Below are 16329 nucleotides of genomic sequence, written 5' to 3' on the forward strand. Positions count from 1 at the left end.
TCTGATAGGAATTATAAGTGCAAGCAATATCAGACCCAATGAGGTTAAGCCTTGTAAATGTATCTGACAAATGACTGATGTAACAATTGGAACACCTGGAGTACTGGACTCCTGAAACTGGTTTGAAATTAAATTACAATGCATGCTGACCAGGATAATACTTGATATTTCTTTTTTTAAGATAAAACCCATTTAAAGCAACCAGGTTTCTAAGCTAAGGAATTTCATACGCTAGTTTAGTATTTTAATATTTGCATTAACAGCAGCAAGAAAAACAAGCTATGGCAGTGTGAAACTCTCTCACTTTCTTCCAGAGAAACCCACACAAATCAAAAGGGACCATAAGATTTACTTGGGTCAAGGACATCAAAGGTTCTTGGCCAACCAGCTGTAACAGCTGAACACTACCAATAAATTCATTAAGAGGCACAGAGTCATATGACCTCCAGCACAGGACTTCAGGTAGGAAAAACCAAAATACATTTTAAAAAATCCCCCTGCATTTCATTTCTGATCTGCTGTGACCTCGAGCATGTCGTGTTGCCCCACTCCACCTCACCTAAACTGTGAGGGTTGGATGAAGGGCACTTCACAGGTATTTACACAGTGCCTCACAGAACAGGGCTGGAACCTCGACCAAGACTGCACCAAAACAGCTCAAGAATAAAATGACAGCATATATGCAGAGTTTTATATAAATTGGGATATTTAAACATATCTCCCCTTTGTCGGCCTGGAAGAACAACACCAACAAAATACCTTTCTAAGGCATGAATTGATCACTGCGTATTTTTAAGGCAAGCTGGAAGTTGCTCAGGGGTTGCTTTGTTACCCTGCAGGGCCACTCGAAATCAGCCTTCACTGGAGCAGCAGGTGCAGCCTCTCTCGCTGTGGAGTTAAGTCCACGTGGTAATTTGCACCGTTCTTGCTCGTGAATTTTAGAGAGCCAAGACAACGGATTGGTCAGTTAAAATACTGGTGAGACAATGCTACCACTGTAAAAAGCATTTTTCTTTAAAAGCCATGATTTTTAATTTCAGTCCGTTATCAGGATGTATTATTACCAATTAGGTCCTATCAACTCACAGGCAGAGTTCATAAATACCTGTGAATTACATGTAGAAATAAGGTTGCCCAAAACAAGCCCTTGGGCAGGGGAGGAGGTCTGGACGTGGCTAATAAAAGCCACCACAATTCCAGCTACAGCACTACTGAATTAAATGGGCCTTCTGGGTATTACTAGAAAAAATATACATCTGGATGAAATGTCATACATGTCTAAAAAACGAGTGAAAACTGCCAAACACCTTGTTCTAAATACTGGGCTGTCTTTGTTGGAAGAGGCTGATTTTCAAGCTGTCAAGAGTTGTATTAAATTAAATGCTTGGACAAGAAAAATGTTTTACAAAAATTTATTGTAACCATCAAATACTTAAAAGGCATTCTGCATTAAATACACTAATTACTTCTTAATAAACAGAACTACTGCAAAAACATATCAAACATGTACCATTTAAAAGATCAGAAGGACCAATAATAGTTACACAACAGAAGATGAAAGCATACAGCACTATATGGCATAGTATGACCCACTCGGATATTGCATTTTGGCAAAAAAATGATTTCAAGACTATCAATATTCATGTCATGCACATCCCCAGGTATGCAAATAACAGAACATCTAAACTAGAGACTTTGCAAACAGGAGAAGTTCCCACACTACAAACACCCAGCAGGTACTACATACCCTCTTTGGCCTGGAAGAAAATAGGCAACTTCTCTGAATCAGTAGGTAAACTATTTAAACACTTGGTGTTGAGTAAACAGAAGAACAAGATTTTAACGTCTCGAAATTTGTTCCATCTTTTTACATTTTGTATCTCTGATTCTGGTGCCAAGTACAACACATGATGAATGTAAAATCAGACTGCAGTTACCAGTTAACATGTCTGAAGGTTGACAACACTGTTTATTGACAAAATACCTCCCCATCTCATAAATATATATTCAAAATATCCCCTGAAGGAAAACTTAACAAAGAGGCAGCTTAAAAACAAAGTACAGAAACTGATTTTTAAAGCCCAAATTTATAGAGCTGAGTTGTTAGCAATTAATTCTTTTCCCAATATAGCTCTTAAACTAATAATTAGGATCTGTCAAAAACATTTGTATGAGAAATACTGAACTTCTGACAAAAGTGTCTGGGTTTAGTTAGCAACCAGAAACTCACCACAGGGGGGAAAAAAAAAAAAAAAAGAAAAAAAGGGGAAAAATAATCAAAACAGGACTGAAATTAAAGTAGAGTTTAAAAAAAATTCTTGATATTACCAAAGTTTAAATGTTCTGCTTATGACCCTGTGCTGTCAAGTCCCTAAAAACCATCTTTCTTTAAAAGTTGAATTACTGGATTAAATTTGATGACTAAAAACAAGCAAGAACTAATTCAGCAGCAGCAGCAGCATTTTGATACCAAACTGAGGTCCGTAAAGGATATAAAACAGTGTTTTTAAAATTTACTTTAGCCACATATCAAAACATACAACTCTGTGAAACGAAGATTCCATATTCTAAACTATTAAGGCTCAGAAGCAGAAAAAAGACTCCATCAGCAACTGTGCAAAGCTGGTCCCACACATGCTATGTGGCCAAAAATGAAAATCAGTTTCTGAAATACTGTATAGAATTTTGCTGAACAACTCTTCAGCCTAACTATGATGACTTCCAAAAAAAAAAACTGTGGCTCAGAACTGAGCAATCACTTCATGTTGTGCATTCACTCATTAGGAAACAAAGCTTTTACATTTCTAGCCAGGCTAATTTGGATAGCTACAATGATCCTGGTAAAATATGACACATCTCAACTAACTGTATCTTACAGAGGTTCATTTTTATTGAATTTGAATCTGAAGCAATACATATAAGCCACGATTCTGAAAATATCTACGCAAAGACTTAAAATAGATGTGTATAGTTAGTCTGTTTGATACCAGTGGAGCCTATGCACAGTGCTTGTAGAATCAGGGCCTTAATTGTCAACATTAGTCACCTCAAGTACTCTTTAGTGGATTAGAGCTCAGTTGAATTAACAGCTAAAAATATCTAATACTGTTTTCCCCACAATTGTGTTTTCTCTTTATTGAGAAAAGGCATTTCAATTAAAAAAGCATAGTAAGTAACAGCAATAACCAAATTAACTTTGAAAATATTGCAGCACTGCATATTGCACAGATGCAAACTGTCACCTTCTATTCCAAGAACTAGCTGAGATTCACATTGATCAGAAGCAGCTTTTTTTTTTTTTTTTTTTTTTTTTTAACCTGCCTGCAAGAAAACACTTGTGTCACAAAGCCCACACTTGCACCAGGAGCACAGCCCGGCCAGTGCCGCAGAGCGTTTAGAACACACCCCACGCCAAAGGTGTGTTAACTAAGGCTCCTAAAGACTTGCTTTGCATTTCTGGCCCTTGGCCTCTGTTTCCTGGCCCCGGGGTCACGCTTGCGGGGGGCCCGTGAGCGAGTCTGTACCGGGCAGGCGGCCGTGCTTTTTACAACCTGCTTGCTCTTCCGTTGCGCCGCTTTGCGCCCACGCCTAGGGGGTGTTATAAGCGAGTTTAAGTCCTTAGGGATGGTATCATACCTATTCTCAGGGTCGTCATCATCATCATCTTCCTCCTCCTCCATTGGAATAGTCCTTGATAGAGCCTCTCCCTCATCTCCTGAGGAACAACCAAAGGGAAAAGGCTTAACACGAGCGAACCCGGCAACAAACAGTAACGCACGACAGCACAGTGAACACCGGAGCACGTGAACCACAACTCCACCAACAATGCCCATGGAAAATAGCCTGGTTTTACCACTTTTCTATCGGTTCCTTATCTTGACATATAAAAATAAGTATTTTTATGGAAAAAGTATCTAGTTTTTCAAGCAGCTCTTTTATCCCAATATGCTTGCTACCACACACAGCTTGCAATTCTTGCCTCGTTACACACTATGAATTGGGATTTTTTTTTACAGCAAAACCTAAATACTCCACCCAGGAGGCAGAAATTAAGATTCCCAAGAAGTTATTTGCTCTACCAGAATCTCCACTACTGAGCGTGGGTAAATTGAAAAGGCAGCACAAATACACTACGGAATTGCTTGCCAAGCCTATGAGCTGCCCTGCTGCCAGGAGGAAGCACTGGAGAACACTAATCCTTACCCACTTTTGCTTGCAGAGTACATGTGTGTGTGTAAAGAGTTATGTTTTGGGAATTCCACGTGCTATCCTGACTGTAAATATCCAAACTCAGCTGCACTACATGGCACTGCCTCGTATGGAAAGGACATGAACCCCAACAGGCTGGGACATGGAACAAAGAACAGCACTGGATGGTACCTGCCTTAAAGCTCCTCTGTGTTCTCCTGGCTGGAGAGAGGGGATTTCAAATTATTTCTAGCACACTCCCAGGCCTCTACCCTTGCTTTTCTCTTGTTCTTCTGACTTGCATATAAATCAGGCAAATCTGCTAGGTAATAAAATTGAGCTAAGGAAAAGAAACCTCCCAGTCCTAACCAGCTGAGATCCCCTCATTTATTTTATAACCTCTACTGTTTATTTGCTACCTGTGTGGACTGGACTAAAACCAGGCTGTGAGAAGCTACTCCAAGTTGTTTTGAGGCACACCTGTCCTGGAAACAGCATTACCCAGGGGGCATCTGACAGGACTGTCTAAGAGGTGATCCCAGGACGTAGCTCAGGTAAAAGGATCCTGGTGATCAAACCAGATCCTAAGGCTCATTCAACAATCCCTCTATGCAGCTTGTTCAGAAACAGAACAGACTCCTTTATTAAGTCACTTAGTAAGCCAACACATGTCTCCTCTTAAAATAATCTAACACAGGCAGGATTTCATAGAATCAAACTCAGGTTGGAAAACACCTCTGGACACAACTTACACCAACTGCCTCCTCGAAGCAAAGCTAACTCCCAAATAAGATCAGTTTTTGCAGGGCCTTGGGCAAACAAGTTTTGAGCATTTCCAAGGACAGGGATTCCAAAGCTGGACAAGGCAACCAGTGTCAAGCTTTGATCGTGCTTAATGTATCAAATACTTTTGCTAGGATCTATATCAGTTTTCCTTGCTAAATCCTGTATCCACTGCTGAGAACTCTCAGAGTACCCTCATCTGTCTGTGGGCCAGTTTTAACAGCCATGAGTTACTACACACAAAAAGCCAGTTCATTACTATGTAAACTATCCCAGCAGTGGCATCACTGGGGAAAACATTGATAAGGCAGCACTCAGGGTAAGGCCCTGAAAGTCCCAGAGACACAACTAAACTGACTTCATCAGAAGGCCTTGAAAAACAAACATTACAGGGCTGTGCAAAACGCAGAACAAGAAACTTCTCTTCCAACTGCTACTCGAGGATAATGCAGAACACCATTAACCCAACTTTGCTTGGGCTCTAAATCTAAAGCAGCCTCTGCATCTGCAAAGATGAACAACTCTCTCCCAAAACTGAACTGCAGGAAAACTTTGGGAAGAAGTGGGTCACCATCAAGCTGGTAGGAAAAAAAGGGAACATTATGTCCAATTTAAAACCTGACAGTTTCAGGGTTTTTTAGGGCTTTTTGTTCAAGGCTTTTTGTTTAAGACACTCCAAATAACAATCATTTAATTCTGTACTTAAAATCTGCCTACAAGTATTTTCTTGAAAAGTCAAAATACAGCTGTGTCCCTTCTGCTATCTTATCACAGAATCATGGAATCCCAGAATGGTTTGGGTTGGGAGGGACCTTTAGGTTCAGCTCCACTCCCTGCCATGGGCAGGGACACCTTCCACTAGCCCAGGGTGCTCCAAGCCCCATCCAACCTGGCCTTGGACACTTCCAGGGATGGGGCAGCCACAGCTGCTCTCGGCAACCTGTGCCAGGGCCTGCCCACCCTCATACCAAAGAATTTCTTCCCAATATCTAATCTAAACCTACTCTCAGTTTGAAGCCATTCCCCCTCTTTTCTTCATAAACATATTGTAGTTTTATTCACTTCTGGTTTAGCTGCAGCTTTGCAAACAACTGTATCTGAGCCAACAGTTAAAGTCATGTACAGAAAGTTCTGTGAAACATAATCAGAAGAAAAACAAACAGTGAACAGTTTACCAGTCGTGGTAATTAAAACAGCAAATATTTTTCCTGGTTGAAAATTCATTTATTAAAAACATGTCTACATCTGTGTGATGTGAAAACTGCCTTCTTTCAAGTTCTTTAAAACTAAGTATTGAAACACAGCGGTTCTGAATTTTCTGAATTTCCTAAATCTTCAGGACACTGACAAAGCAATTCTGCCTTGGCAAGGAAAATAATTATTACTCTTCAACTTGCTATGAAAGCAAGAAGCAATGACAGCTTTCTGTAAGCCACACCAGCTCTTCTAAGGCTACAGAGCTCTTGTGAGGCACAGAAATCATCTCCTTCATTTTTAAACGTGTCCTGCAATGCCAAAGGCCTTCAGAGTCATCTCCAGTGCATAACCAGGAGGTGACAAACCTGAGTTCCCTGGGTTATCCACTCCTCCCCTCCAGCTTCTGCTAAAGCAGTCCCTGGCAGGCAGAGCGAGGACTGGGCTTTGGGGAGCTGAGCTCCAAAGCAACACCTGCTGCATCTACAGGCTGGAGCTTCTCAAGCCTCTCCATTTACAGTGACATCCTTTTTAACTCAAGGGTCAAGCTGCACAAACTGAAATAATGCAATTTTAGAATCACAGGGTGGTTTGGGTTGAAAGGGAACTTCAAAACAGGTGCTTCCAAATCAACATCAGAAAACCTAACTGGCTGCAAATATTTCAATGTTTAATTACTGACTGATGAATATTTTTCCCTTCTGGATTACTAACTGTTACCCAAATCTTACAAAATACCTCTCTTAACACATTAATAATAGGTGTACATGACATCTTTTGCACACCTGATGACTGACAGAATCCTGCACCAGCAGACAGCATCAAGCTCTCAGTCACCGGCCTGATCTTCTGCTCGTCGCTGCTTCCATCGCCCGTGGAATTCTGCTCATCATTTTCTTCCTTATCAGATGAGGAAGTGGAAGTGACAACCACCTTCTTTTTTGACACTTTCTTTTTTAAGCTACCCCTTTTGCTTTCTTTCACTGGCCCCCTTTTAGTCTTTTTCTTACTGTCTTCGTAAGACTCCTCATCAGAAGAGGACGAATCATTCTGCTCTTTCTTGGAAATTTTCTTTTTGTGACTTATTTTTTTCTTTTCTTTAGTTTCAGTCCGTTTTTTACGCTGCGTGGCATCTTCAGAAGAGCTCTCCTCTTTTTGGGGAGATTTCTCAGTATCAGAGGATAAATCAATGTGTACTTTTTTAGCTACTCTCTCTCTCAAATTTCTCTTTTCTGTAAATACAGGTTCCTTTTTAATTTTGTCGTTTTCAGAAGAATTGCAACTTCCTTTCTCTGGAGAGGACTTGTCACCATCAGACGAGGAATCATCCTGCTCTTTCTTGAAACTCTTCTTTTGCAGTTTTTCAGATTTCTTCGCTTTGCTTTCCGATCCTTTCTTGTTCTTGAGCCTGTCCTTCGAAGACTCAAACTTGAGCTCTTTCCTTGCAGATTTCTCAGTGCTCTCTGAAGAAGAATCTTCTTGTGCCTTTTTCTTTTTCAAATCCTTCTCTTTGTTACCTTCAGGAGAACTTTCCTCTTTCTCCACTGAAGACTTCTCAGCATCAGAATACTCATCGTGTTTTCCCTTCGTGGATTTTTCTTTTGAGTCCCTGTTTATCTTTTCCTTAGCAGACGACCTCTTACCCACTTTTTTATCTTTAGAAGAATGGTTCATTTCCTTCTCTGGGGAAGACTTTTCAACGTCATCCTCTTCCAGAAGATTTACCTTTCTTTTTCTTCCAATTTGCCTTTCTTTTACTGCTCTCTTTCTTCCTCTGCTCTTCCTCAGAGGAATCATAACTATCCTCTTTTTGTGAATATTTTTTCTTAGGCTTTTTCGCAGCCTCAATTTTACTCAACATTTTTATCTCCTTTTCTAACTCAGAATCATAGTTTGAAGAGTCTGAATAGTTTTGCCGCTTCTTTTTAGCGGCGGCAGCATTTTTAGCTGATTTGCCTCTTTTAGCATCTAAATCCGACCCAGAACTGGAGCTTTTTCTTTTTCGCTTTCCATTTTCATCCTTGACCGGCTGATTCTTCGGAAAACCTGAAGCCTTCTGATCGTTTGCCGGTGCTTCACTATTGCTGTCAATGTCTGAGGAGCTGCGACTCATCATCCCTGCCTCTTTAAGAACAGCTGGCATCTCCTCAGAATCCGAGCTCTGATCCAGAACATATGGCTTCTCGGATTTGGAGAGGTTATCGGGGCTGGGGCCGTCAGCAGCGCCGTCCGAAGGATTTCTCTTCTCGTTTTTCCTCCGGGGCTGCTTGGCCGGTTTTCCCTTGCGCTTCTCGTTGCTGGGGTCGTTGCTGTCCTCCTCCGAGTTGGATGTCAGAGGGCTCATGTCCGTGGGGCGCCTCAGCGGGGTGGTTTTCACGCGCGGCGACCTCCGCAGATCGGAGTCCTCCACGGGCGCGGCCTCGTTCTCCGTGGAGGGTTCGCTGCCAGCGCTGTGGTTTTGTTTCACAGGATCACAGTTTTCTGCCCTAGGCTTTGCATGAACCTCTTTATTTCCCTTCTCTAAGCTGTTGCCTCGATCTTCAGTTTTCACTGTAGCCTCTGAGAGGGAAACAGGAGTCAATTTTACAATCAGTTCTTTCGTTCCTTTCGCCGATGATTTTAACTTGCTACTACCTTTGGCATCTTTCACAGGAGTGGTCGATTTTGTATTTGAATTTGGAGTCTCGTGATCTGTTCCTGTATTTCCGGTGTCCTGCTCATCTGATGGCATCTGAATCTCCATAGCAGATTCCAGAGTCTCAAAAATGTCTTCGGGAACAGACGAGGGAATGGACACAATATCCATGTCCAAGGCCTCTGTACTGTTGGGTTCGTACTGAGGTTCTTCGTTTCTGCCAGCCTTTTTCTCTTCCCCAGAAGTGGGTTTGTTATCAGTCTGTTCCACTGCTGGAACACTTTGATCCATGGGCTCACTGTCAGCCTGTTCTGATACAACTTTTTTCGGCGTCTGTACAGTGCCATCCTCTTTTAATGCCACATGTTCCTTTCCTTCATCTTTTTTCACCTCATTTTTTTCTGACCTACCCTCAGTTTTTTTGTCTTTGGTATTTTTATCTTTGATTTTAACATTCAGTGCTTGAATCTCCAAGTTCAGACCTTCTTCTAGTGCCAGATGAGCTTTTTTCATGTCACCCAGCACAGATTTAAAAGCTTTCAGCTGACACAGTCGCACAGTTGGGCTTATTTCTACATTTTCTGCAGCGTTTTTCAAAAAGCTTACAAAGCTAGAATTGAGATTTGCTGTAGTTTCAACCAGCTTTTTTGTTTTCTTAAGCAAGTCTTTTGGCACCATTAGTGCTTTATAAGAATATGTTAGTGAACCTGAATATGAATTATCTAGTTTTTTTTCTTCACCATTACAGTTTGCATTATTTTTCTTTGGAGAACACTTGACTGTATGGTCATATATTTTACTTTTTTCACTTTCAACTTTGATCTTTTTTTTGTTTTGTTGAAGTAACTGTTCTAAATTTTCAAAGACACTGTCACACGCAGTGACCAAGTCCAATAAAGGCTCTGGATGGCAAATATAGCAGTGCCACTGGTTATTTTCATCCAGGATAGTCGAGAGCTCCTTTCGACCCAGGTTGCGCAAAATGCACTTTTTACAGAAGGCGTTATGGCAGAAGTCACAGCAAATCAAATTTCCACCTTCAGCACACCACCTGAAACGAGACACCAGGAAAGGTAAGAGCTCTGCCTCCAGATCAACACACAGTGGTAAATTTTTAAGCTGACATATTTAAAAATTTGGGTGACAAACGTTAACTGAAACCATTTTTAAAAGCGCATCTGAAAAGCACTCGCCTGAGAACTGGAAAGTCAGAAAGTTCATGTATGAAGATTAAAAGTTCACAAGGCTGATAATTTTCAAACACAATTTCAGCACTGATTTTAAAGAAAACACTAATTAAATTTTATTTTCTCTGCTTCTTCTGAAAACTTGGGGAGGGGAGGGAGTGGAGTGATTTATTTTACAGCAGAAGTAACTGGCTCAAGTCTTTCCAGCCCTAACTGATATATTACTACTGCAGGCACACGTGACCTGAGAAGTGGTGGACAAGAAAGCCCATAAGCATCACAGACTGCACAATTTTGGTAGAATTGCACATTTAGATATTTGGACATTAGGACAGAGAAATACTTTCAGTGTTTCAAAAGTGGGAAATGCATCTGTATAAATAAGTTTCTGTGCCTCACAAGGTTTAGAACGTCAGATTCTACCCCCACCTTTAAAGTGTTTATATGGGTCAGTGAGTCAATACCCAGTTAATGGGCACGTTATTTAGTTAGAAATGTGATGTCTTGAAAGTGTTTGCTATTGGATTCATTTATAAAATGTTTTGCTGTTAATTACTAAAATACCAATAAAACAGATAGGAAAACACTGGGGTTGAGTATCTCTTGGTGAGAAATAATTGCTGATTAAGCTCTTGTGTACTGGTTTTATTTCTTGCAATAATGACATGCCTGACAAATAAAGATCCCCAACAAGCCAGCAGAGCTGTGGGTGTGTTTTCAGCTTCTGGACACTCACCTACACTGCTCGTCCATCCCATCGGAATCACGGCTGATGTCATCGCTCATGTAATACTTGTAGCAAGTCTGGAAAGAGACAGGACAAGGAATTCTCTATTAAATCCCAACTGGGCTTCAGCAACTCATCTGATTTCTGAAGCTTGCCAGCAAAAGCAGCAGCTGCTTTACATAAGCCTTTTACATTTGTGTTAATCTAAAAGAAATGTGGATGCAACAGGTCTCAAAACATGACTTCTTATTTAGATGCAATTTTCAGCTGTATGCTCCTTATATCAGCATCTGATGCCAAAAGGCTTTAAATAAAAAGGTCTTCAGCATTTATCTTGATGTTAACACCCAAGTATTCAATTTCCAGGTACAAACCAAGTATCTTTACTGAAAATTTGGTAATGGTAAGAAAAAAAACCTCAGTCTAGAAGTAGCAATGGCTTGGGTTGCTGAATTCTTTACACCAAATTTGGAAGGTGTGATGTTATTTTTTTTCCCAGTTGCTAGTGAAAAAGGTCCTCTCAGACTTGCAGTTCTACTTTGAACAGGCATTAATACAAACTATTAGCTAAATTCTGGCCCTTTACCCAGCAGATCAGTGAATTCAGAATCCACAGGAGGATTCAGCACATGAATTTAAAATGATGGTGCCCCTTTACATGGAACAGACTAAACTATTCAAACAGCCAAAACCAACAAAAAACCCCAGTAAAATCTGATGTTTAGACACTTGATGGAACATCCATAGCTAAAGGAAAACAGTTTCTCAGGTCTGGGACTGTTGACCTAAGCAGGAGCAAAGTAAGGGCAGAACTGGGCACAGAAAGCAATGGAAGATCTGGAGTACAGAGTTCAGGGACTTCCACTCTATCTTTGGCAATCCATTTACAAATACAGGATCTACAGACTGCAGAGATATGCAAGAGATATTCCTGTATCTCTAAAAATTAACAGCAGGGGCAGGGATGTTTCCCTCCTGCCCTGGTGCCCCCCTGTTCCCACTGCAGCAACTCAGGGCCTCTGGAGCCCCCAGGAGAGCAGGCAGCTGAAGAGCCAGGGCTGGGGGTAGGCTGGGTTTAGATCATCGTTACTGCTGTAAATTAAAACAGTCCAGGAGCTGCAGAAACCGACAGGGCTCTGAAGATACTTTTCTGCTCCTTATTCCAATGTTGTTTTACACAGAACAATTTACCAGGAGATCCAGACTTGAATCTGCTCTTACAATACATTACGAGTAGGCAGAGACTTCAGACAGATCATTTAACATTAAAAATTCACTAACATTACAGCCTTAAAGCTATAAAACTAAATTCCAAGTAAAACACCATGAGTTTAACTGAGGTATAAGAAAACAGGAATATAAATTTGTAAGTATATTTGCTTTTCCCCCTGCTTTTATTTTCCTTAATTGTAACAGCTAATGACTAAAACCAAGAACTACTCCCACAAAAATCCCACCCAAATCAACTAATACGGCATCTCAAACAAAAACAAACAGTAGAACTGTTTACCACATACCTTACAAATAAGAACTTTCAGTGTAGGATGTCTGTAGATTGAATCCTTTTGAAAATGATTCACCTGTTGCCCACAAGCTGTACAGCTTACAATTCCATGCAGTCCTTCCTCTATAGAGAGGATTATAAACCACACATTAATTGTTTTCCTTCTTTTTTTTTTTTTTTTTTGAGAAATCTCTATATACCTATTTCATTTTCTTACAATATTTCAGCCTGTCAGGTTTTAGGTCTTTATTTCTTTACCACCCAGCACTAGAGAAATCTTTCTGTAACCACTTGCCATTTAAAGACTGAAAGAATTTCCCTCTAATTTCTATGCTCCACTTAGGGTGAAAATACAATTCTTTTCCTTTGAGAGATTCAGTTTGGGCCAACTGGTCACCTCCTGAGAACACACCTAAATAAGAGTCATCAATAAAACTCTTCCAGAGCAGCCCTGATGTTCTGGACAATGTTCCCAATTTTTTTGTTTAACAAATACCATTTTAATTCATGTTTGTATTACATTTTTCTTTCACACAGAGTTTAGTTTCTCAAAGAAGAATATAGAAAACCATGACAGAAGATGCACAAAATCCTTTTAATAGCGCCTGAAAAATCTTTTCTCACCTTTTGTTCCCTTCTCGATGGCGGTTTTTGTTGTTTGGCTTTTTGTGAAACTACAATTTTGCTACAACACACATGTACTCCCCATCTTGCTGATTGCTCCCAGTTTGTGGACCACCCCTGGCTGCTGTACCTACATTTGGTCAAGAAAACATTTCTTTACTGCCAACCCCCCCAAATTCACTGTGGAAGTGGTGAAGGTGGGCTTGGCAGGCTCAGTCCACGCCAGGCTGTTAAACCAACCACTGTGAGACCTTTCTGTTTTCAACAGCAGAGAAAGAAAAACCGTTTGTGAAAGCTCAGACACTTCCAAAAACCTCATCTGGGATCAAGCAGACAGAGGGATCACTCAGCTGTGACCTGTCCTTTGCTGCCGTGGTCAGTGAGTGGCACAAGGAAATGACCTCAGATGGTTCAACTTGATGGTCACAGCCTGGGTACAGACTCCAAATGTTTTTCTGTTTCTCACATAATCACCACCACAGAAGCACCAACACCACAGTGTTAAGGAACTCAGTGAGCATTCTCAAGACACAATACAAGCTACCAGCAACCTGCTGCTCAACACCACCTCAGATGGCTCACAGGCCAGTGAGAACAGCTGATACACCCTTGCAACTCAGGGAAATTCTGAATACCTGCTGTTTCCAACCTCCAGGCACTCCTGACTGCAGGTCTGCAGGGCCTGGGCACTCACAGAGCCCCCTGATGACCTCCAAAGCAGCTCAAACACTGGTTTCAGACACTGCTGGTGGCCTTGACTAAAGGCATCCATGGCATGGCACTTGTTGGGAACCAATGCCACGTTCCACAGCACAGAACCCAACCCAGGCCTGTCACACACCCACCCAGGCACAACATGCCACTCCTGCCAAGCCCTGAGCCACTTCCCTCTTTTCTACAACTGAAGGGAAGCACCACGGCCTCCTTCCTCAAATCTGCAACTTGGCAGCAGAAAGAGAGAATTTCTGAGGCAAACCTTTGTAAGCCATGTTACTGCTGCAAAGGATGATGATCCAAAGAAATCTCAACCACTACTAATTCATTAATACTGAGAAAATACTTACTTCAAAACATTCCTACTGGAGTTTATTAGCAAAAATACAATCATAACCATTCTGCAGACACAACACTTGAAAATAATGACACAATGCCTCTCAGCAGTCTCAGATGAGAGCACTTGGTTGCTAGAAAGGCAAGACTTCTATTACTATCACTATTTCTAATACAAACAGGACATATAATTCCTAATACAAGTGCAAAGATGCACTCCATGATGAACAGGACAGACTGGTATTTTTTATTTTATTGTTATTATTTACCTGCACTGTGCAGACAACTCAGGATCTCAGGGACTACACATTTACCTGCTCTGTACGTGCACAGGGCACCTCAGTCAGGCATCAAGACAAAGCTCAGTGTCCCCTCATGCAAAAAGCTGACAAAGTTTGACACAAACAAACTGGTTTGGCATATTCCCTAATCCAGCTGCTCTTGAGGTTGACTGGAGTCACATCCCTCACCTGGCTACCCTTCCTGGTCTGGAAAGGGGTCAACCCAAGGAGCAGCAGTAGCTGTTCCATCTCCCTGGAAGCTGGCAGGAGTTTAACACACACACTGGAGAGCTCTAAAACCAAGTTCTATCAGCAGAGACATTAACAGAGCTCAGCTTGCCCCAGATAAAGATAAAGATTCCTGTCCCTTCCCAAACTATTCCCCCATGTCAGGCACAGTTCATGAGTAACCAGTCCAGACACACAAAGGAAGGCCTGCAAATTCCCTGGGGATAGAGAAAAGAAAGCTGGAAGGGCAGGTCGTACAAACTGTCCAGGGGATGCAGACACAAAGCTCAAGCAGAAGGGTCCTATCTTCTCACCGCTGCACCCCTGAAGAGTCCTGCTGGACCATTTTGCAAATGTTACAAGCACAGATGGGAAAAGCATTCCTAAATGCTGCACACGGGACATCTTGCAAGAATAAAACAGAACCAGCTCGCAAAGATTCATTAACTCAGAGGAAACATCAGCGCTCAAAATGTGATTAAGGTCATGCATGAGCCCATGTGTATGCACAAGCACGTTCCCACTCAGCCACATTTTACTCCCCTTCCACCACAAATGGAGAAATGGCAATTAATAAATTACAGGTAAATATCTCAAATGATATAATGGGAAGAATGAAGAGTGTGTGCAAGATCTGTTTGTATGGATATCCCAGGTACTGCTGTAGGTATGTGAACTGAGATACTGCCAGTAGTGTTAATAAAAATATCTGCCTTCTTATTGGCTACTTTATAAACAATCCTCCCTCTAAATTTTGGAATAAAATAAGAGAAATTCATTTCTGTTAGTACTATAATCTACCTAAGTTCTCAATTTTAGCAGGACTATGGGAAAGCAGCTGACACAGCAGCTTTTCAAGGATAATCCTTAGAAGGGCCCACTGGCAGGGAATTTCCCACAATTTAAAAACAAAACTCTTTGAATTATTTGAGGGTTTGGGTTTTTTCTTAGCTCACTGAGGGATAATCTGCCTACACGTGTCCCACGTGGTTGCTTTCCTGGCGAGTCAGTGAAGGTTCCTGTATCAACCCTGTTACAAGGTAATTCCTTAAAAAAGGAACACCTGGAGCACCTGATTGCAACCAAGCAACTGTACCCAGCGATGCATCCTGTACCTACAGAAAACAGGGAGTTTAATGGGAACTAATCTTAGCTTTCACTGCTGCATTGCAGAGGCAGCAATGGAGGCTAATTTCTGTCACTCAGCATCCTTCATGAACAAAAAGCCAGAAGAGTGGAGGTATTTTCAGGATAATTTCTCAGAAATAGGAACGATTTTTTAGAGGTACCAAATGTGGTCGGTAAGCAACAATTTAAACCCGTTTGAATAGATGTTTTAAGTTGTATTTACCTCCACGCTTTTTGGGAGCTTCAGGTTTCATTTTAACGGTATTTCTGCTTCTAAATTCAGGCCCTTTAAAATCATCTTTGTCTTCATTCAGCACTGGCTCAGGCTGTACAACCACTGTACCTAGAATAATTTTATTTAGAAATTGGAAACCATTACACATCCAGATGAAGTGCAAAAAGTTCTGTTTAAATAAAGCCAACAAAAAAAAAATGCAATCTGTTGCCTAAAACTCGACAAAGTTTTGAATGCACAGAGGTTCACAGAAAAAAAAAACAAAAACAAAAGAAAACCCAAAACCAAACCACCACACACTTCAAAGTACATCTGTGTTGCAGCTGCAGGACAAAAGCTGAGGACTGGATGGGCTGAGGGGTAAATTGTGCTCCCTCTGCCCTGACGTGGCACGTGCAGGACAGGGCTGTCACACTGTGGGGGGTGTGGACAGGCATCTGCAGTGCAATCCACAAATCAAGGACTTGGGTTACAGCACTCAAACCCCTCCAAACCTCCACAGTAACTATGCATTTCTCTCTTTGCCCCCTTCTATCCAGTTTCCCCTGGCCTGCATTTATTTCAG

General features: G+C 41.4%; 1 protein-coding gene across 1 annotated transcript in view; it reads right to left on the reverse strand.

Moving 5' to 3' along the window:
* Window positions 1–16329, reverse strand: part of ATRX (ATRX chromatin remodeler) — a 67661-nt gene that overhangs the window by 34495 nt on the left and 16837 nt on the right. The window contains 6 exon segments of the mRNA XM_050310543.1: window positions 3637–3715; window positions 6951–7878; window positions 7880–9851; window positions 10724–10791; window positions 12232–12341; window positions 15753–15872. Of these exon segments, the coding sequence (XP_050166500.1) occupies window positions 3637–3715; window positions 6951–7878; window positions 7880–9851; window positions 10724–10791; window positions 12232–12341; window positions 15753–15872 (3277 nt within the window).

The sequence above is a fragment of the Myiozetetes cayanensis genome, unplaced genomic scaffold (assembly GCF_022539395.1).
Source record: "Myiozetetes cayanensis isolate MyiCay16 unplaced genomic scaffold, myiCay2020 scf15, whole genome shotgun sequence".
NCBI classification, from domain to species: Eukaryota; Metazoa; Chordata; class Aves; order Passeriformes; family Tyrannidae; genus Myiozetetes; species Myiozetetes cayanensis.